The 21,338-nt window shown below is 40.8% G+C and overlaps 5 protein-coding genes across 6 annotated transcripts in view; 3 read left to right on the forward strand and 2 right to left on the reverse strand.

Annotated features, from left to right (window-relative positions):
* The window catches only part of LOC108658074 (uncharacterized), a 10,349-nt gene extending 3,348 nt beyond the window's left edge, over positions 1-7,001 (reverse strand). Inside the window, exons 1-2 of the mRNA XM_030383768.2 lie at positions 6,403-7,001; positions 1,375-1,617 (exon numbers count right to left, since the gene is read on the reverse strand). Coding sequence (XP_030239628.1) covers positions 1,375-1,600 — 226 coding nt within the window. The 5' untranslated portion in view covers positions 1,601-1,617; positions 6,403-7,001. The remainder of the gene's footprint in view (positions 1-1,374; positions 1,618-6,402) is intronic.
* The window catches only part of LOC115562360 (trans-1,2-dihydrobenzene-1,2-diol dehydrogenase), a 22,646-nt gene extending 9,580 nt beyond the window's left edge, over positions 1-13,066 (forward strand). The window contains exons 2-4 of the mRNA XM_089257832.1: positions 11,693-11,992; positions 12,096-12,628; positions 12,696-13,066. Coding sequence (XP_089113958.1) covers positions 11,693-11,992; positions 12,096-12,628; positions 12,696-12,974 — 1,112 coding nt within the window. The 3' untranslated portion in view covers positions 12,975-13,066. The remainder of the gene's footprint in view (positions 1-11,692; positions 11,993-12,095; positions 12,629-12,695) is intronic.
* A 1,464-nt stretch (positions 13,067-14,530) lies between these two features.
* LOC115562366 (uncharacterized) lies at positions 14,531-15,437 on the forward strand. The gene has a single exon (XM_030383792.2). The coding sequence runs from the start codon at positions 14,826-14,828 to the stop codon at positions 15,024-15,026; it is 201 nt and encodes a 66-aa protein (XP_030239652.1). The 5' UTR covers positions 14,531-14,825; the 3' UTR covers positions 15,027-15,437.
* Positions 15,438-16,053: 616 nt separating this feature from the next.
* On the forward strand, positions 16,054-18,639 carry Tom70 (translocase of outer membrane 70). 2 transcript variants are annotated; one of them, XM_018098798.3, is made up of 3 exons: positions 16,054-16,226; positions 16,449-17,489; positions 17,557-18,639. In XM_018098798.3, exons 2-3 carry the CDS (start codon positions 16,487-16,489, stop codon positions 18,348-18,350), a joined length of 1,797 nt encoding a protein of 598 aa, XP_017954287.1. In that variant the 5' UTR covers positions 16,054-16,226; positions 16,449-16,486; the 3' UTR covers positions 18,351-18,639. The 2 variants fall into 2 exon arrangements, with proteins under 2 accessions (XP_017954287.1, XP_089113959.1); XM_089257833.1 differs by lacking the exon at positions 16,054-16,226 and adding an exon at positions 16,241-16,389.
* An 82-nt stretch (positions 18,640-18,721) lies between these two features.
* LOC108649766 (dietary and metabolic glutamate transporter) lies at positions 18,722-20,768 on the reverse strand. Its single transcript, XM_030383769.2, has 3 exons — positions 20,621-20,768; positions 19,627-20,570; positions 18,722-19,574 (listed from the first exon to the last, which is right to left on the reverse strand). The coding sequence occupies exons 1-3, from the start codon at positions 20,658-20,660 to the stop codon at positions 18,843-18,845; spliced, it is 1,716 nt and encodes a 571-aa protein (XP_030239629.1). The 5' UTR covers positions 20,661-20,768; the 3' UTR covers positions 18,722-18,842.
* Between the last annotated feature and the right edge of the window lie 570 nt (positions 20,769-21,338).

A 21,338-nucleotide genomic window follows, 5' to 3' on the forward strand; every position in this document is an offset into this window, starting at 1 on the left:
GAGTAAGGCAGGAAAAGGTAATTTGAGTGTAACAAAAAATGATATTTATTTAAAAATATGATTTATATGAACTTTATATAAACTACATATAATAATCGGAATCATGAGTTACAACTTTTATCTGTTTAGACTTAAGACTGTTTAGGCTTTCTAAAATTTCAATTTGCATTGCTGATCGAATATTCTGCAGTGAAAATGTTGAGCTACATATTTGTTATTGTTTATTATTAAATCTGATTATTTACTATTTCGCTGGCAACATCATACATTATAATTCGCTATAAATATATTCAACTAGTGATTTCTTCCATTCGACTCTTCTTCGTTCATCGAAGGCCTCCTCCAGAGACAGCTGAATTAGCCGCTGCTCAGGCAAAGAGTGAGTGACCTGCCATTCAGCTGTGGGAATCATGACAAAGTGTGGCACTTATGACCGGTGCCGGGCCAACCAATAACGCTGAAGTCATAGGTCAAGCTGCCTGGGGGCGGTGTGCGCCCACTTGACTGCCAAATGGCAATCACCAGTTGGCAGATCATGGCCAGCTTCCAGTGCTGGGAGGCAGGCAATCAACACAGCAAACAACTGATTGACTGATCAGAGACTGCGACCGAGCTACATAGAGACTCTCCATGGTAGTTGTATAAGCTATTAGCTGAAACCAGACAAATCGCTTTCCATTTGAATGCGACGTAGATCAACGTGAGGACTTGCACCGAACTAGGAAATGTGCGCCCGGACCTGAGCATTTTGATCTTGTTGCTATGGCCGTGCGCTGGCAATTTTCGATTTGTTTGGCTCAATTGGTTTTTGTGCCTGCCAATGATTAAATGGCTCTGGGCGGCACCGAACTACGCTCTGGCCATTCACATCTATGTATATATGTATATGCACTGCACTCACTATGCACCATATGCATGCATGTATGTGTTTTGTATTTTTCGCTTGGCATTCCCATTTATCCTTGCATAATTGTCCAAGTCCCAAGTCCAAGTCGTTTTCACTTTCATTTGCGCTGCACCACATTAAAATACCGCGCATGATTGCGTTAAAATTGTTTGGATCTCCTAATGCTGGTCATTAAAATAGCCCCCCCCCCCTACTTCTCCCCCCTCTCTCTTTCTCTCTCTGCTCACGCGATGCGACTGTTGTAGAGCAAACAGGTGGACAGGTGATTGCGTCTCCGATCTTGTGGTCGTGTCAATTATGTCGGCATTTGGCGGTCGAAACAAAATCAAAGTGCAAATCTTTCATATTTGCGGCATTTCATGCGGTTCATTGGCAGCTCGCATCAGTCTAACAAATGCACCCCACTGTCATGCCCCTCGCTCCCTCTCTCTATCTCTCTCTCTCTGTCTCTCTGCAGCTTGGCTCACCTGTCGTCGCATTGGGCGTTACGAACGTCAAGACATTCACTTCATCCTGTTGACTGGCAGCCTCTGCCGTTCTCCTCGCCGCGGCAGCTGCCTCGGCTGCTGTTTGTGGCAAAACCTCAAACACCTCATCAGCTGCACAGGGGGCGTGACAGGCGGCATATAGGCAGAGCCAGACGCAAAATATTGACAGCAAATTGAGGGTTTTGTGGCGTTCGCTAATCATCATGAAACGGTGCGGGTTATCTGGAAATACAAATGCAAATTATTTTGGTTGTTTTTTTCCTGCATTTTTTTTTTTTTTTTGCTTCTATTATGCATTCCAGATGATTCAATTCAAGCTCGGCTTCCATTGCCAACGAAAGACTTAGGCAACGAACGCGATTTGTTTTAGTTTTAGGCATTATCTAATTGGTCTGTGGTATTTTAAGATAGTTGAGCTGTTTGTTAAGATTAACTACTGTGGTATCATAATTGCTGAGATCTGTAGAGAGCACAATGTAAATAAAATATTGCAGACATAAGTCAGGTGTTTGACCTTGAGCATTCCAATAATAAATGTTCCTATTAAAACAAATGACGGGCGAAAAAGTTGAAATCATAATAACAAAAATCACTATGATTATACAATTAAATTGTAAAAATTGTGAAAATGATAAAAAAAATAAACCTCAAGCTATTTGCTTAAGCCTTTTGTTCATTTGAGAAAATTAATGAATGAAAAAGAAATTTATAAATTAAGTATTTAAATAAATACTAAATATTAGTTTACAAAAAAAATATATATACTGTAAAAAATTAAATAAAAGTTTTATTGATATATTTAATTATTTAATTTTGTTTACTAATTGGCATTTAAGTCGTAGGTCCATTCGATTTTTTTTTTTTTTTTTTTTAATAAATTTTTATAATTTGGTATCATATATTTTCTATATATAAATTAAACTACAATAATAAAAAAATAAAAATTAAATGCATAACAATATATAAAATAAAATTTAATAAATTAATAAATTTAAGAAAATAAACGAAATTATTTGATCCAGTCGTAAGTTCCTCAATAATAAAAGCCGCTTTTAACAGCTCTTACTTTTAATTTGAGTAAACGCGAATCGGTATATATGTCTAGGATATCACCTAGTCCGTCTCACTGACGCTTTGTGTCTTAGTGAAGACTCAACATGATCTCGAGATTTCTCAACTGTGCTCGAAACTGTTTGCAGAGAGTGACAGAGAGAAAGAGAAAGAGAAAGAGGCGCACAGACAACTTTATTAAAAATCATATCGCCTGAGACATCATTTCTTTGGGTGGTCCATTTAAAAACGAACCAACAACGACGACAGCTTCTCTGCGGATCTCCAAAGGTAATATCTCTTGGTACATGTCCTTAGGGTTTCGCTCGTCGCTCAACGAACGCGACTCTGACGCTTCACGCAGCGCTGTCATCGGACGTGTTCCCGTTGAAAGTGAAATTTGTGCACGGTTTTTCGATTTTGGAACATATAAAAAATACGTATATGTACGAAAATTTGCATTTATTTTGCAGCTCTACTGGTTGCTGTTGTTGTTGTTGTTGCTGCTCTTGTTGCGGCTGTTGCATGGCGTCTGTTGCCGCTTGGCGGCAATCGTAAAAATTAACTTGATTACTACACGCATAAATAAAGCCATTAAACGGCAAACATCTCAGCACGGACAGCAATTAAAATCAAATAAAATTCACCGACGGCTTTGCTAAAGAAGCCACCGAAGTTGGCTAATTATTTGTCGGTATGCGTTTTTGACTTTTTTTTGGGGGCGTGGCCTGCACAGAATTGGCGGTAATTACTTTTATTTATAATAAAAGTGAATTACACGAAGCTGTCGAGTATGAAGGATTTGTTGAGCAATCTATATGAAATGGGTTATAAGAGATATGTGTATATAAGGCATAGACAAATTAAAGTTAATTTATCTTAAGCATTTTACCAAATACATTTACAGCTCGCATAGAAGACAGTGAGTAAGATATAGAGATAGGGAAGAGTGGAGAGATATTGTGAATGATCTAGCTTACAGAATTTTATAATTTATTTTAAGACATTTTTTCAGAGAAACGATTATTTTTGTTACTTTTTTTAAACTTATAAATGAAGTATGCTGCAATATTCCAGCCATGTTTTACATCATGACTATAACATTTAAATAATATAATAGTAAAAACCAAAAACGACTCTTAACTATTTGAATTAGGCCTAGTTTTGTGCCAATTCATCATTGTTAATTGCAATTTTCACACTATTGTCGCGTTGCGTTGTTATTTAATGCGCTCGCTAACGGCTGCAGTTACGATTTATTTTGCATAATACATTTAATTATGCATAACTTTTTTGTTATTTAATTGGCTTTTATTATGTTAACATGAATGAGCCGTGAGTACGGTCGTTAAACGAGTTTATCTCAGCAGCAGGAAGTGGCTCGAAAGTCTGTCTAACCATGTGCCTCTCTTAGTTGTTGTTGTGCAAAATGTTGTGATCTAACATATTATGCTTAGGCCCGAATGCCGAGCAAACGGAGTATATGATATGAATTTCGTTCAAAAAATAAATGATTTTGAATGCAATTGAATTTCATTTGCGTTTGATGCAGCAGATTCTTCTTGTCTCACGAACAATAATGTTCTGTTAACAGGGCCTTTAACTCATTTTAATAAGTTGCCTTTCTTTACAATAGCTGCTGTTAAAATGTAACGATAGCTACGTAAGATAATTCGTTTATGCCACTAAACGCAACGTTCTTAGCTTTCTTTACGTCATGTAAGCATTACATACATCAAATATGAGGAATTACAGAATACTGTTACGTTACTAAATAAAGCTTTTTGAGCTTTATATTATACCACTATACTTTGCATAAAGTACATAGATATGAAAACTTAACTATGGTTCTTAACAGAATTTACTCTAATTGCATTAACATCAAATGTTCTTCGCAGAATTTGTCTTAATCGCATTAACAGCGTAATGTAATTTAACAGGCTACGGACCAAATGAAATTAACTTAACATATCGTTGCACCTTAAACTGTTTGCCGAATATGCTTTAATTTAGTATATGTCATGCGACTGTTTGGAACACCTTACACAGCAACATACTGACTAATTTGACTCTCATATATTCAACCTATATATCTCAGTATTTCATCCCATTTCTTTTTTATTTTAAAAGTATATTCATGCCTGCCTTTTCCAATCAAACACGGTTCGTAATTTCAGAAACAATTAACATTTCACTCAGTTGAAAAGTGCAAGTTATTTATATCCTAGTTTCCCTGAGTGTGGGCCACACGAGAGTGAAATATATTGGCTTATCAGCACGATAGATCAACTTTTGAATACGTGACGATGTGTGGGGTATTACAAGTCCGGACTGTGTGCATATGGCCAATATGTTTTCAATACGTACTCAATGTACTTTCGATGCTTCAAACAATCTGCAAATGCATCTGGCAATGGCCCAACCCAGAGACCTCGCTCGCAAAGTGACGGCTGCTGTTAAGTGAACGCTTAAGTCAATGAGCCGGCTGTAAATGCATGAATGCATGAAGCTAACAAACCGACCAATAAATAAACAAACAAGCGCAGCAACAGCAACAGCAGCAACAACAACAACTACTACTACTAAGTGACAAGCAAAGCCAAAGCCAAAAGATTCATTCAAGTGTGCGACACTTTTTATGCGTGACATAAAAAGCGACAACAACAACAGCAACTGGTCAACAACAAAACTGGGGATGCATACCAACATGGCAGCGTATTAGCAAAGACAAATACTAATTGCAGCCAAAGCACCAGCAACATTTGCAGTAGCAACAGCAACAACAATAACAACAACAACAACACCAACAGCAGCAAGAGCAGCAGCAGTTATTGTTGTTGCTTTTGCTGCCGGCAGTTAATTTCATTTAAAGAATGTCATCTTCACTTTAAGTGAAAGATAAATACACACACACACACACTCGCACAGAGTTGGAAAAATCGACAGTTGCAAGTGTTTGGCTTTGTCTCCTTTTCCTTCAACTGCAATGCGAACATTTGGCGCTTACCGCTGGCCACGCTGCGTATGAGTGATGAATGTGTTTTATTGTTGTTGCTGCTGTTGTTGCAGCTGCTGCTGTTAGCTGATGATCGTCTTAATTCTTAGCGCAAATAGCATGGCACATTCGATTTCGCCGAGAGTCCGCCGTGAAAAATTGAGTTTGCTGAAAGCTTCAGCTCATCGCTAAACAATCGATAGGTAAACATAAATGAGCTGACAATGGCTTAAGCTAATTATCGATTATTTATGCTAATATCGGTTAGCTGGCTATTGCAAATGCAGCGATTGAATTTCTTTAATTAAATATTAATTTATATAATTTATATATTAATAACATTTGAGATTAAGGAACGATTCTTTGAAAACAAAAAGTCTCCTAAGCTCATAATACATTGAAAAATGCATTCATCACAGATATCTATTAGGCCTCTCATGCTTGTCTACCACATCTATTAAGTACCAAGTAGGCAAAAAAATAAAAATAAAATAAAATAAACATAAAAATGTTTAAAAAATATGTTCACACGCTCAATCATCATTTTCTAAATGATAAATATTTAATTATATCCTTTTTTTTTCAAAGCTACAGCATTTAAAATCATAAAAGAAAACACATTTTTAACATAATTTTGTTAATATATATTTCCCTAATAAAGATATTTTCTGTGATTTTATATAAAAAAAAAAAAACAATAAATATTTAATTTAATTCATTTAATAATATTTTAAAATTTGGTAACACTTTTTAAGACTTTTTTTAAGTTTATATTTTTATTTATATTAAAATGTTTAAAAAAAAATGTTTTATATAAAATTTAAAATTAATTTTCTTATAATATTTAATTTTGTTTATTTGTATTATCTTTTGAAGTCAATGACTTTTTGCTTTTAAGATTTTCACATACATATATACGTAAAAGAATAATCAACAAAATCAAACATTAGCGAAATACCTACCATACAACGCGAGATAAACACGAAACACAATTCACTTGAGTGCGGTTAATTTGAGCTACTCTGTCGTTGTCGTCGTCGTATAATCCTTTTACTATTGCTCAAATATTTATCACTTTGCGTTTAGATAATTTGCAGTCATTTCCTTTGCGGCTGCTGTTTCAGTTGCTGCCGCTATTGTCACAAGTCACAAGTCACAAATGAATAAGTGAATAATCAGACTTTTGGCTTAATCGCTAACCCATTCCCATTCCCAATTCCGATGGCAATTGCATGGGTCTGGCGAGCATTTCATTTCATTTCATTCAGTAAATTTCACTTTTAAGCGACAAAGCCCGACGTGCTGCGAATCACACTTGCTGCGCGCGGGCCGAAGACTCTCCAAGTCATTCGCACTGCTTCGAGGAGCAGGAAACTTTGACTGAAATTGAAACTGAAGGCTAGAGGCTGTGCGGCTTACTCGTTGGCGCATCCGTTTCAAAACGCGTCCGTTTGTTAACTGATTTCGCGTTGTGTTGGCCAAAACTCAAATTCGAAAACTGCTCAAGAAGCGTCAGCGTGGACATCGACGCCGGCTGTGGCAGCGGCAGCGGCATCGACGTTAGCGTCACTGCTGCAGTACAACGAACCAGACAAGCAGCCAGACTGAGACCCCAAGCCACCTCGTCCCACCTTTCTGTTTCCCGCTCTTTCTCTATCTGTCTCTCTCTGCCTCTCTTCTCTCTCCGGCTCTGTCCCTCTCATCTCTTCTGCAGACCATGCGGCGTTTACTTTACAATTGCCAGCTGCACTTGTCGCTGCTTTGCTGACCAAAGCGAATCAATATAAATGCGTCGCAGTCACCGTCACCGTCGCCGTCGGCAGCGACGTCACCGCACGCCAAAGTTGTCGTCTTTTATTATTTGTTGTTGCGGCTGCTGCTTCGACTGTCTTTGGCTTTGGCTTTGGCATTGCTTTTGGCTAGTTGGTCTCGCGCCTTCCACAACTCCTCAGCTCCTCCCCTCCCCCCACTCTGCCTGCGCCAACAGACTCACTTTTCACTGCAACATGTTGCTGACTAACTGACTGACTAACTGACTGACGGCCGCAGTCTGGCCATGAAGTTGTCTACGCTGGGATTATCAAACACAACAAACCGGAGACAATGTTTACGCTTAATATGATATCAGCGAAATGTTAATCATATTCCTTTAACATGCTAGAGATAGGCAATTGCTATAAGCTCTGAACTGAGGAGTATCTAGGCAAAATATTGGCAATCTTTTTGAAGTTTAAATAAACTCAAGTATGTCAGAAATCACTGATTAGAGACTATTAAATAAGTTAAATATAGATCGTCTTCCTTGAACAAAACTTAGGCATTTATTTTAAATTTTAACTTTGAATGTATATTTTATCTATATATTTTTTGATTTATTTTTTTATTATTTTTTGATTTACTTTTTTTATTTATTTGTTTATTATTTATTTATTTATTTTACCTTATATTTATATATTATTGCTTATTTTTTTTTTCTATTTATTTAATATATTATTATTTATTATTATATTATATATAACTAGGCTCAAGTTGTTTATAAATTAATATTGCTAATCAGATTTCTGTTAAGTTAATACAATTATTAAAGTTTTACATAACGTACTCTATTTAAAGTTAATACCCTAAAATCAATATGAAATAAGTTTCTTCAATTATGCTAAAGTAGTTCAGACCTTCAGAAGAGTTTGTAAATATTCTGAACACACTTTTGCTTATAGCCAAATAAGGTTTACTTATTATATGTTGCTAATAGATAGATTCGAGATTCTTAACACGTTTTAGCTTGCAGCTATTTGGCACAAGCAACAAATAACATTTCACCCAAACAATCAGCAATTGAGCTGTGACAAGCTTTCAAAAATATGTAAAAGAATGTAAAAAAAAAAAAGCAGAAACAAAAACACATATATATTTATGTATTGTACTATATACTTTAAAGACTTATACACGTATAAGACTTTCTAGGTTGAACTTATTCAAGAGCTGCAACTGCTTCAACTGGCCAAGAAGTTTGTTGTTGTTGTTGTTGTTGTTGTTGTTGCCGGTGCTGCTGCTGCTGCTACTTGGGCGGTCAATGTCTGATCCAACTTTCGCTTTTGTTGCCTGGACAAGTACAATTGGCATGTTTTATGTGTGTTGCATAAAAAGCAATCTTTGGCATTTGACTGAATCAACATTTCTTTGGTGCTGAAATTGAAAAATATGTTAAGAGCTTAAGGCAAATAGCCGCAGCAACAATAACAACAACCAACAACAACAACAAACTGTGACAGTCCAGTCATGCTGGGCTTTGGCTATTGTCGATTTGTTGTTGTTGTTGCTGTTGCTGTTGCTGTTTTGGGCGTGTGCGTCTCTGCCAAGAGTTTTGTTGACGTCGCGCGACTTGAGACATGCATAAAACTTGTAAAGCTATTAAAGCGCTTACTGCGACAACTACAACAACAACAACAACAACAATAGCTCATACGGATAAAGAGACAATCATTCAATATTGTTGTTAGTTTTGAAGCCGGCTCATTAGCTTGATGTGTTAATTAAAGCGAAATGTTGCAGAAATTTTTGTCAAAAAATTGCAAACACAAAAGACTTAGGCAACGAACTTGACGTTGCATGACTTTCACAAAAGAATGCAAAGTAAGTGCGCTGTATTGGTGTAAATATGAATTTGTTTGTCAGGCACGCCCACTTATACGAACATACACATACAGTGATATACATTCTCACACACACACACACACGCCCGCATTCAGCTCTTTGCCCCTGCGCTTTGTCGGCTTCGCTTTGTATGAGAAATGGAGGCGAAGCGACCGAAGTTGGTCAATTGGTTAGTTTTGCTGCAGTCTCCTGCCACTCCTGCTGCCCCCCCTCTAATTAGCGCTGCATTGCGTGTTGCATGTTGAACGTCCTGCGTCGCGTATATAAATTGTATCAATAAATTTATTGATTTCAACTGTTGCTGCTGACTTGTTAAATATTTTGTGCAACGATTTATGTTGCCAGCATGCAAATTTGTTTTTCCTTTCAGCTCTTGCTCTTGATGCTGTTGCTGTTGTTGTTGTTGTTGTTTGTGTTTTATGGTGCTGTGCGGCTTTAATGAACATGTTGCTGCATGGAAAGAGTCATCATAGAGAGAGAGAGAGAGAGAGAGAGAGAGAGAGACGCAAACGCACACACGCACAGTGCGGCAGCTCGACAGAAATGTGGTGCGCGGTGCACGTTTAACGATCTGAAATTAGGCAACCTTTCACTAGCCACAATATTAATTTCACCCACAACAACTTCCGCTACCTTTGCGTAGAACACTTTCATTTGTCTCTTGGCTTGCATTTGGGTTAGGGCAGTTTCGATTTGCTGCCGCTGCCGCCGTTGCCACTGTTGGCACCTGCCATGCATGCTAAGGCTGGCGAAAATCGAGCCACAATGAAGCAAGTGAAATGTTGTTGTCGCCCGGTGCATAGCTAATTAGATAAACAAATTTTGTGTTTCATGCGCTTTTTGCTTTTGCTTTTTTTTCGGTTTGGCCTACGGCGCGCCGTCAGAGCTCCTCGCACTTTGGCTACATTGTTGCACGCATTCGAAATTCGAATTATTGAAAAGTGAAAAAATACAAAAAACAGAAACAGCAACAAAAACAAACATCAACTGCATACGTAGCGTACGGTTTCTAAAAGAAAGTGAAAATCCAGCGCTGACAGAACGCAGTGTGCGCGTTAAGCGTAAAGTGCGCCGCCTAATGGCCGCTCAACGTGCAGCGCCTTAGTTGGCCAGGACCAGACACTCAGCTGCCACTCAATCGAGCTGAGCTCGTGTCGTGTCACGAGCACGATTTGTCAAGCTGATAGCTGTCAGATAAGTTATATAAGGCTCTGGCAAAGCTTAAGTCTTTGCATTAAAAGCCTAAAGCCATATCATCTTACTATCGTATCATTAGAACTTCCATATAAACTTCGCAGCGCTCAAAAATTCAGCAGATTAAATTTATTTATTGAGCTATAAACTAAACACTAAAATTTCCTGTGGACTGTCTTAACATAATATTGAAATTTCAATCTCATATAAGTTCAAAGACTTCAATATCATATAGTACAAATTTCTAAGCTTATATAAGGCTTTATTGAAACAGCAGCTTAACTATACAAAAACTGTTATGAATTTAAGCATATTCACAGTAATCATATTACAATAACGATATGAATCTTAGCATATTTACAGTAATCATATATCTTTTCACTATTCGATATTATTATACTATTATAATCACTGCTTATATAAACACTTTATATATGCTTATTCAATTCTGATTGGATTAAGCCCACACTGAATCGTGCTCAGTGGCTCATCACTGACTGCTACGAGCCGCTGATCCACTGGCAGCCAGGCTGGCGAAGTCATTCACAACTTTTTGATGCTAAACAAATATGACTAATTATGGAGGAACTGAGGCTGGCGCGCACTAAACAGTGCCGCATAATGCGATCGTCGTCTTCGTTTCGACATAGATGGGCTGGTCGCCTTCGTCTCTCTGTCTGTCTGCCTGCCACTCCCCGACTGCGACTGAGACAGAGACAGAGACTGAGACTTCGTCTAGTAACCTGTTGGGGATGGATAGACAACGAACAGCAACACCCGCAATTTCGCCAATTCGTGGAAAAAGCAAAAAACAAAAACAAAAACAAACTAATATATATGTATGTATATAGATAACATATAAGAACGTTGCAATCGGGCGTTACCGACTGCAGAATACTCATACTACGAAAAACCCTGAAACGTGCTGGGATCAAAATTTTGAACGTAAATTTTGGGGAGGTAACCGGCGAACAAAAATGAGAAAAGATTTAAATTTCCATAACAGTGTTTTGTAACACACTGTTATTTAACTGTGTTGATTATGTTCTGTTCGCCTAGTACTTTGGCGATTGCCAATTTCTGGAACTATGACCCTGGACTCAATCTAAATTGGAAGCTTCCAGCTCTTAAGCTGTAGAATATAGCAACTTTTGCTGTTTGCTACGCATCTATGGGTGTAGAGAGATCCCCCAAAACTTCTTTTTTTATTTTGCACAAAACCAATATACTCATTTCACTTTCGCGAATGAGTATAAAAATAAAACAAACCGTGCAATTGCGATTTGTATGAATGAAATGCGTTTTACGCGACTTGCTCCACAGTTCGACGTAGTTTTCGCTATAGATGGCAATGGCTCAGCTAATCTGTCTGCCTTTCCACTCTTTACCCCACCTCGCTCGCAGATTTAGCTGGACGTTGTATGCACCATATGAAGCCAGATGCGCTTCGTAGACAGAGCACAAGGCAGAGCGAATCTAAATGGAACTCAGGCGAGCCGCAGCGGAAACTACGTTGGGGCATTGCGCCCGTCAATCTGTTGGCCGAAGACTTTGCCACCGCAATCAGGGTTTTGCCACCGAACAGCCACTGCATCACCGCCTGCATGGACGCCTATCGATCACAGGCACTCACCTTTGCCAATCGTTATCAGGTGCCCAATATTTTTACCAGTTTTGAGGATCTGGCACGTTGTCCAGACGTGGGTAAGTAAAGAGATCAGGATACAGATACAGATACAGATGCAGATACAGATACAGATACAGATACAGATACAGATACATCAGTTATATTTCGAGCATGTTGCAGATGCCGTTTATATATCTCCGCTGAATTGCATGCATTGCGAGCTGTGTCACCTGATGCTCAACCATGACAAGCACGTCCTATGCGAACAGCCACTCTGCATGGATGAGCAGCAAGTGGTTCAACTTGTGAGCAAAGCGAAGGCACGTGGTTTGTTTCTGATGGAGGGCGTCTGGTCGCGCTGTCTGCCCGCCTATCAGTGTTTGCGCAGCGAGATCATGAGACGGAAACTGGGCACAGTCTACGACGTGAAGTGCCAACTGGGCTGGCGTCTGCCCATCGCCCAGACCAGCAGGGCGACCTATGCGGGCGTGACAAAGAACTGGGCGGCTGACTGCATACAGCTAGCGTTATGGATCTATCGGGAGGTGCCGATGTTTGTGAAGGCTGCGGGCAAGCTCAATGATGGGGGCGTTGATGTGGCCGCCGAAATAGAGCTGTGGTTTAAGAACAATCGGTGCGCTATCCTGGAACTCAGCGCCGAGAAGAATCTGGAGAATGTTGCCAGCATACGCGGTACCAAAGGCTCCGTCATAGTAAGTTCTAAGAATGAAGCCAACTTAGAAATAGAAGCCAACTTCTTATTCCTCCTAATCATTTCAGATGAACAACTTCTGGTGTCCCAAATTATTGTTATTTAATAATAAGGAAATCAAATTTAAATTGCCAAGTACTGATCGGCCAACGTACTTTGACAGTCGTGTTGGCATGTGCTACGAAATGGAGGAGATGCGCGAATGCATACTAAAGGGACGCACAGAGAGCAATCTGTTTAATCACAGCGAGAGCCAATTGATGATCAATCTAATTGATCAAGTCACGGACATGCTGGCAGTCAAGGGGCAACACATAAACGTCCAGAGCGTTGCGGCAGTTCAGTAAAACGCTGACGGATCGTGTGAAATTCTCTACCTTAAGAACTTTGTCTTATTTTAAAATCTTTTGATTATTAAAATATGTAAACAATGTTAGAACTGCTTACACTGCACTGTTAGCTAAGACACACACCCAAGTGTAAAGCGCTTTTAAGCTTAGCGTAGACAACAATCTAATCAACATTTTCAGCTTTTACAACACTTCAAGGCCTGATCAATACAATTCGAAAATTAAGAATAACAAAAACAAAAACTTCCGAGCTTCGGGAATCTTCTATTACGATGTTTCTCGAAGTTTTATTTTTTGAAGCACGTTGAACTTTTGATTCGGTATAGCTCGAGAAAGCCCGAGGTGTTGAATGAGTAATATGTCCGTCAGTTGATAGCGGTAGACGATGCTTATCACCGGCTCGTCTGATACGTAAGAATTGCATTTATATAAATAAGTGGCCCACTAATCAAATTAAAAGCTTTTCTAAACATAAACCTTATGGGCAAATGAGGAAAGTAGGTCAGCGGGCAGGAGAGCGTCAGCCGACGTGGGACAGGCCTTCGTTCTTAAGCTAACACGCAAAACTACATACATATGTATGTATGTATGTACATACAATATGTTTTTATATATTTTTATATATGTACATACATATGTATGTATATATGTACGCACATATGGCATTTACGTGCTGCCACACACGTCTGGTCTTTGTTGTTTGAGGATAAGCATTCAGTTTGTTTTCCTCTATATTGGCATTTCAGTTGTAACGGAAAATTTTTGGCAATGAGCCGGCCAGTGACTTGGAAATGCAACATGTGTTTTTGATACCCGATCATAATGATGATGCAACTTAAGAAACATACATATGTATGTACATACACATGTGCACTCTCCCGGGCACTGACGTGGCGTCAAGTAAGAACAATTGCATACACTCGCACTTAAAATACACACAAATGTATGTACATATATGTATATAATGTATTTTGGAAAACGTGTCTATTATGAAAGACATTTAAAATAATTTATATACGAGGCGAAAAATGTGTTTGACGTTGCGTTTCTGTTTATGTTTTTATTTTTTTGTTTACCGCGCATTTTGTAAACACAACAAAAATTAAATTGCGCAGCAATTATTGTGGAAAGCTTCTCATTCTCTCTCCCAGAACTTTTGCTCATACATGTTTTACGAGCGAAAGAGAGACAACGAGCAGAACAACAAACACCCCAATAGCAAATGATATAGAAACTTCCAGAGTTTACATAAAACTCCAAATGAATTTGTAGCTTATCTTAGTAGGCGATAGTTTACTTTTGGGGTAACTAACATTCGAAAATGTATTCAGTTTTGGCAATGTGTATACATACTATAAACCGTTCATATGGAGCTAACAGTCAGACAAATCCCTGCTCAAATTAAAAAAGCCTTTGCTTTATTTTAAATTAATACAGATTTAAAAAATAAATAGGCAATACAAATCAGGTAAATGGATAAAATGTTAAAAAAAAATTATTCAACTTGAAATACACACCGCTGAATTGTCAACAGGGCAGGCGCTTGTGAGAGAATCAGTGAGCGAGAGAGCAACTCATCAAACCTCGTAAGCGGTTCGAGAAAAAGCTCTGGCCGGGTAGTATATAAGCAGGTGGCCGTATGCGACAAAAAGTTCAATTTCCATTCGTACTTTACTGTGACAACGTCGTAGCTAAAAACCAGTGGAAGTAACGCATAAACCAAAATAAAAACTTTCATCCAAAAAGAAAAATCTGGAGAGAGAAACAACAACTGAAAGGCCATACCTATAATTATAAACAAGATCTCAATAAATTACATACGTACATATATAAGAAGAAGCAAGCAACATGTCTGAGGCATACTTTGATGAATACGAGCACTACAACTTTGACCATGGCAAACACATCTTTTCGGGCCACAGCGGCAAGCAGCGCTCCAAGAAGGAGGCCAGCGAGCACACCAACCACTTTGACCCGTCGGGCCACTCGAGGAAAATTTTAACCAAACTCATGAACACCAACAACAACAAAAAGATTTTGAAAAACTGATACACCAGGTGTACAAAGAAAGAGACGTTAGCACATCGAGTGACTTGAGAGTGTGAGAAAGGAAGAACAAAAAAAAAGTAAGAAAAAACACCGAATTAAAAGTGCACAGCGAAGAAAAAAGGAAAGAGCATAAGGAAGAAATTTGAAAGCAACTCAAAGCAACCCAAGAAGAAAAGAGAGGAAAGGAGAATTTAAGCTGCTTCGGCGGCAGCTGGCACTGTCGGCTGTCGCTGAAAAAAACACTGGAATTACGTATTTGAATATACATAGTACTAGTTTCTACAATTTCCTAAACTTAATACATACATATACTTACGGACTTATAATTTAGTCTTAAGCTTAGTACGTTTCAAATTATGAAGTTTGCTTTAGGTATAACTTATCAAATAAAAATGAAAACTAATATAGAGATTTGATTGTGTATTTTTTGCATTGGAAGTGGGCTTCGTACACCCAACTCACACACACACCAGCACAAAGTCAGAAAAAAGCTTTGTTCGTATTTGTGTTGCATCCGATTGCATCTCCCTCCCGCATTGGGCGATTGTGAATGCATGTACATATGTATGTTTGTATGTACATATTTTTAGCCTTTTAGTTGAACTCATTTGCACTCAGCTCTGCGCCTTGCGATCGTCAACCACATGCATATAAATACATACATATGTACGTATGAGTTTGTATATATTCTTTGTTTTTGTTATCTCGGAACTTCAATGCAAAATGTCTGATTAGTATCGAAGCGGACATAATGTTCTGGCCTTAGCATCGCATATACGCAATAAAAACGTCTTTCTGTGAGGGAACTAAGTAGGAACGTTAATTACAGCTACACACATACATATATGCAAATTCTAATTGCCTATTCATATTGCCTCTGCCCCATTCAAATAAGAATATTTTTTAACTCTGATATGAATTGAGCTGTTATCGCAACGCTGTTCTGTTAGTGGTAAATGTTTTAAGAGAGTTTCATAGCAGAGAGCTTCCGCAACACGCTACATCCAGCTGTCACATGTGCCTAACAGCCGTTCAACAGCTCAACAGTTACGCAGCTGTTCGACAGTTCGGTGTGTTCTATTTTCTAAGCAGGCTAGTTGTATTCCACAATATTAATTTTTATTTACTCTTTACTAAAAAGCATTCAAGCAACAGTTCATATTTGCAAAATTCATTGCAGTGTTAAATTACAAGACAAACGTGAGTAGCCAATGGTCGCCCACCTATACTTCAGCCCCCCAACCATGTGCTAAAAATCAATAAGGGGAAGGGCAAAGCTAAAGCTGCCAAAATCGTGGGCCCCCCGCCCGGTATATACTTAGCGAATCGCCGCTATTCGCGCTCTGAGCGCTCAGAGCCCCCAGTGCGTATGATAAGACGGCCGAGCAGTGATTATTACACAATGTTTTCGTCTTTTTGCAGTTTCTACAAGCTGCACACACATTTAGGAAGGCCCACAAATGGCAACGTTCCTGAACATCAACTCCATTAAACTAAACAAATGGCAAGTGGCCCTCATCTTGGGCACGCCCTTGGCCATCGGCCTGGGCATATATGTGCTGAATCGCAGTTCGCGCGACGGCGCCAAAAGCGGGAAGACGCCGGGCAAGACCAGTGATGCCGGCAAGACGCGACAGAAGGGCAAAATCGAGAAGCAGAACCTGTCCATCGATGGCACCGCCACAGATGCGGAGCTGGAGCAAAAGAAGAAATCGGCAGAGCTGGGCGAAGAGATGTCGCCGCTGAAGGAGGCCAATAACTACAAGACGGAGGGCAACAATTGCTACAGGAATGGCAAATACGATGAAGCAATTAGCTTCTACGACAAGGCCATAGACAAGTGTCCCACCGAGCATCGCACCGATATGGCAATATTCTACCAGAATCGCGCTGCGTCCTACGAAATGCTTAAGAAGTGGAACAAGGTCAAGGAGGATTGTACCCTGTCGCTGGAATACAATCCGCGCTATGCCAAGGCCTACTATAGGCGGGCGCGTGCCCATGAGGCCACCAAAGACATGGTCGAGTGCCTAGACGATGTGACAGCCACCTGTATACTGGAGATGTTTCAGAACAACAACACCATCATGTTCGCCGATCGCGTGCTGAAGGAGACGGGCCGCATCGACGCCGAAAAGGGTCTACGGGATCGTGTGCCCGTGGTGCCCTCATCCAGCTTCATTAACACCTACATGCGTTCCTTTATAGCCGATCCCCTGCAGACGATGGTCCTGCCCGAACCAACGGAAAATGATGCGCCGCCGCGTGGTTTTATACGCGCTCGACGTGCGTTCGACGAACAGAAATATGATGAGATCATTGCGGCATGCACCGAAGAAATCGAATCCTCCGAGGCGGAATCGCAGTACAAGGTGGAGGCGCTGCTAATGCGTGGCACATTCCATTTGCTGTGCGGCTCCTTTGCCGACAGCAAGCTCGACTTTGACGCCATACTGGCGAATGGTAACTGAATCGATATCCGATTCGATATAAATAAATCATTCCTTCTCTAATGGCAATCTTTTTGTAGCCGATGCGGACATCACACTGCGGAGCTATGCGTATATCAGACGTGCTGCGTTATTCATTCAGACGGAGGAGCGTGAAAAGGGATTGGCTGATTTTGCAGAAGCCGAGAAACTGACGCCCGACAATCCAGATGTATATCATCAGCGTGCACAGATCCTGCTGCTGCTGGAGCAGATCGACGCGGCGTTGGTGGAGTTCGACAAGGCTGTGCGCCTGGCGCCCAATCATGCCATTGCCAATGTACAGAAATGTTATGCCGAGTACCGTATGGCGCTGATGTCCGGCGATCAGAAGGGCCTGGAGCGCGTGATCAAGGACTTCGAGCTAGCTATCAAAAAGTTCCCGGACTGTGTCGAGTGCTACAGTCTAATGGCTCAGGTGCTGGCCGACCAGCAGCAGTTCCCGCAGGCGCAGAACTTTTACGATATGGCCATGAAGCGGGCGCCCACAAACCCCGCCCTCCTCGTCCATCAGGCGATCATGATGCTGCAATGGCGCGGCGACATCGATGCCGCTGTAGCGCTGCTGAATCGTGCCATCGAAGTGGATCCCAAGTGCGAGCTGGCGTATGAGACGCTCGGGACCGTTGAGGTGCAGCGCGCCCAGCTGCGGCGTGCTGTTGACCTGTTTGAGAAGGCGCTGCTCTATGCCAAGAGCCAGGCGGAGCTGGTCCACGTGTATTCGCTGCGTAATGCGGCGCTAGCTCAAATCAATGTCACCCGCAAGCTGGGCATCGACATGAATTCCGTGTCGGCGATGGCCCAATCCGGTTTCATGCAACAGGGAGCCATGTAGACGAGACGCAAGCAGACGAGGAGTATAGATTGGCCCCCACCAGCACCCCCTCCACGCTATATGGTGGAACGATGGCAGCCAAATAAGCAAGCATTTAAATGCGTTTCAACTGACGTTGTGTGTGCTACCTAAGTATATTTACACTGACCTATTTCCGATCGACTCGCACACACAGACAGACAGACAGACAGACAGACAGATAGACAAACACACATACACTAATCAATGAAATGAAATGATCATACCTGTTATATATCCACAAGACACATAAAAGATATGGAAAATCTTATTTTAGTTATTGTGCTTTAGTTTTAGCAATGAAAGTCCTCTATAATGAAACATATAACACAACTGTTAAGTATCTTTTTGTGTATTTCTATATATATGTATAGTATTGCCTAAGCGAAAACTATCTAATATAGTTAAATGTTAGCCTAGCTTTAACAAAATTATAAAAATTTCTAACAAAAAAAAAAAAAAGAACAATTGGGCTCAGGAACGATTTGCCGAAGACTCCAATTGATTGTAGGATTGCACCTCGCCCGATATATAGCCGGCACAGATAAACCACAGGGTCGCTCGAATGCTGCCAATGATGGCGTATTCCTCCTCCAGTTTCTCCAGCACGGGCAACACCAGCCCGGGTAGCGCACCCAATCCATTGGTGATGCCCATCAAGGTGCCGGCAAAGTTGGGACTCATGTCCAGGGGCAGCAGCTTGATGCCCGCATAATAGGCGCCAAAGGCCAGGATGCTCCAGGGTCGGGCCGAGCTCTCCTTGTCATGGATAAAATACATGGTCACGCTAATGAAGACCAGCCAGGACATTAGGCGACGCGTCTGCGTGCGATTCAGGATGCCCTCGGATATCAGATAGTCGCTGAACGAGCCGGAGGTAAGGGATGCCAGCCAGCTGTAGAGATGTGGCGCCATTAGGCGAACGCTGGTCTCCAATTCGTTCCAATAGGATTTGCCCTTGGCCTCCAAGTCAAGCAGCATCTGTTCCAGCTCCTTGGCAAACTCCTGTTGATTCCAATCGTGCTGCATGTTGGATGCTATCAGCGCCCAAATGGGTGCATTCAACAGCATGTTGCTCCAGGGCACAACCTCATTGGCATCCCCAGGCTCCGTTTCCAGTGTTTCGCACACCTGACTCTTGATATACTCCCGTTCGCTGCTCTGTATGTACGGCGAGTCATCCGGCTTGCTATAGCAGACCACAACCTGCAAAGGATCAACCACATTAGCGATAGCCAATCAGGCAGAGATCTCTTACGAAGCCCATGAACCAGAGAATCGCTCCACTGCCCACCACATAGAAGGCCACCGCCCAGTCCTGCTCATCGATCGTAAACCCACTGACCAGGTGCATAAATATGATGCCAATTTCGCCGGCGCTCAGCACCGAACTGCACAGCCTTCCGCGCTCCTTCTCCGGCACCCATTGGGCCAGCATTGCGCTCACAGCCGGAAACGTGGGTCCCTCGAATAGGCCAATCACCATGCGCAGCAGCATCACAGATTTGGGTCCTCCACGTCGCACGATTGTGGGCGTGAGCAGGGTTAAGATGCCCGACGATAGTATCGAAGCGCCCAAGATCCATTTGCCGCCGTAACGCTCCGCCAGCCGCCCGCCCGGAATGTGGGTGATCATGTAGCCCACATAGAAGGATATTGTGATCAGCACCTGCACCTCCTTGGTCCATATGTCGGCACTGTTGGTCACGGTAATGGACTCCGGTTTTCGCCCTGAATGCTGATACACCTGTGGCTCACACGCCATGCCACTCTTTTGCCTTGGATACGAGGGCGTCGGAGCATTCTTTGCCATGCGGCGGGATTGTCTCGTCGTGCGAGGCTGTCGTGTCGGTCGAGCTGGCTTCTCCTTAGGGCCAGCTCTCGCCCGTCGATTGATTTTCGGCTCACGGGCATTTCTCGCCGCATATGGACTATTCGCCGTTGGGTGAAATTTCGCCGCAAAGGCATTTATAGCCGTCAAGACTTTATTCGCCGCATATCGACCGTGCGCCTTATCGGAATTCGCACTCGGCGCCTTTCGCCACGTACGCGGCGTATTTTCCAATTGGACAGCGACCAATTCGTTGCAATCCCTGGCGATGCGGCTCAGCGAGAAGTCCAGGCACAGGCGTATGCTGTAGGCATTCACAATGGCCAACAGGGCAAAGCCGCAGAGTACCAAGCGCTGTCGCACCTTCAGATCTATAACGATTAAGCTTTATATAGCCCCCCATTCCTGCTTCGCTACTCACAGTCAAAAAACTTGCGCAATTTTGGCTGCACTTGTGGCATTTTGTTAAAATATACAAATATTAAAAAATTAAAAAACTAAATACCTAATTAAAAATCTAAATTTATGTGAAATAAATCACAATTCACATATGATGTCATTTGAGTTGTAGATGTTTGTAAAGCAATACAGTAATAAGTGCCTATAAAAGACAAAGTGCAAATTTTGAGAAAAAAAAATCATAAGGGAGAACAAAGAAAAATAAATAATAAATATATAATATATAAAGAGTGTTAACTACATATTATATATTTTGATCTCATTAAAAGGCTTTCCAAATATTCTTGCAAAAATAATTTTTACTTTATTTTCTTTCTCTCTTTAGGCAAGAATATTAATCATTTCTACAAATTATCTGATTTTTACTACTTTATATTTGTATTCAACAGGAAATTCTATAAAAATAGATAACGTTAGGCTTTCATTTAGCTGAAATACTGGAGAACTAGAGTACTCCCACTTTTTTCAAAAATTCTATCAATGAAAAAACAATAAATTCGTCTCGCTATATAATAATATTTACAGATAATAAGAACTTGCGCAGGTTTTTGTATTAGTTTATGCACTTTATTTGAACTAACATTATAAAAACAATTATGTCTTAACGTTACAGTTAAGAGCACATGTATTACACATTGATCAACAATTAAAAAATTTCGTACAATATTTAAACAGAATGT

This window comes from Drosophila navojoa, chromosome 3 (assembly GCF_054131105.1).
Source record: "Drosophila navojoa isolate 15081-1374.11 chromosome 3, UAZ_NAV_1.0, whole genome shotgun sequence".
NCBI classification, from domain to species: Eukaryota; Metazoa; Arthropoda; class Insecta; order Diptera; family Drosophilidae; genus Drosophila; species Drosophila navojoa.

Coding starts and splice junctions, on each gene's coding strand:
- Tom70 (XM_018098798.3), top strand. CDS start 16,487: ATGGCAACGTTCCTGAACATCAACTCCATTAAACTAAACAAATGGCAA. Junction 17,490..17,556: donor TGACGCCATACTGGCGAATG/GTAACTGAATCG, acceptor ATCTTTTTGTAG/CCGATGCGGACATCACACTG.
- LOC115562366 (XM_030383792.2), top strand. CDS start 14,826: ATGTCTGAGGCATACTTTGATGAATACGAGCACTACAACTTTGACCAT.
- LOC108649766 (XM_030383769.2), bottom strand. CDS start 20,660: ATGCCACAAGTGCAGCCAAAATTGCGCAAGTTTTTTGACT. Junction 20,571..20,620: donor ATTGCGCAAGTTTTTTGACT/GTGAGTAGCGAA, acceptor TAATCGTTATAG/ATCTGAAGGTGCGACAGCGC. Junction 19,575..19,626: donor TTCTCTGGTTCATGGGCTTC/GTAAGAGATCTC, acceptor GATCCTTTGCAG/GTTGTGGTCTGCTATAGCAA.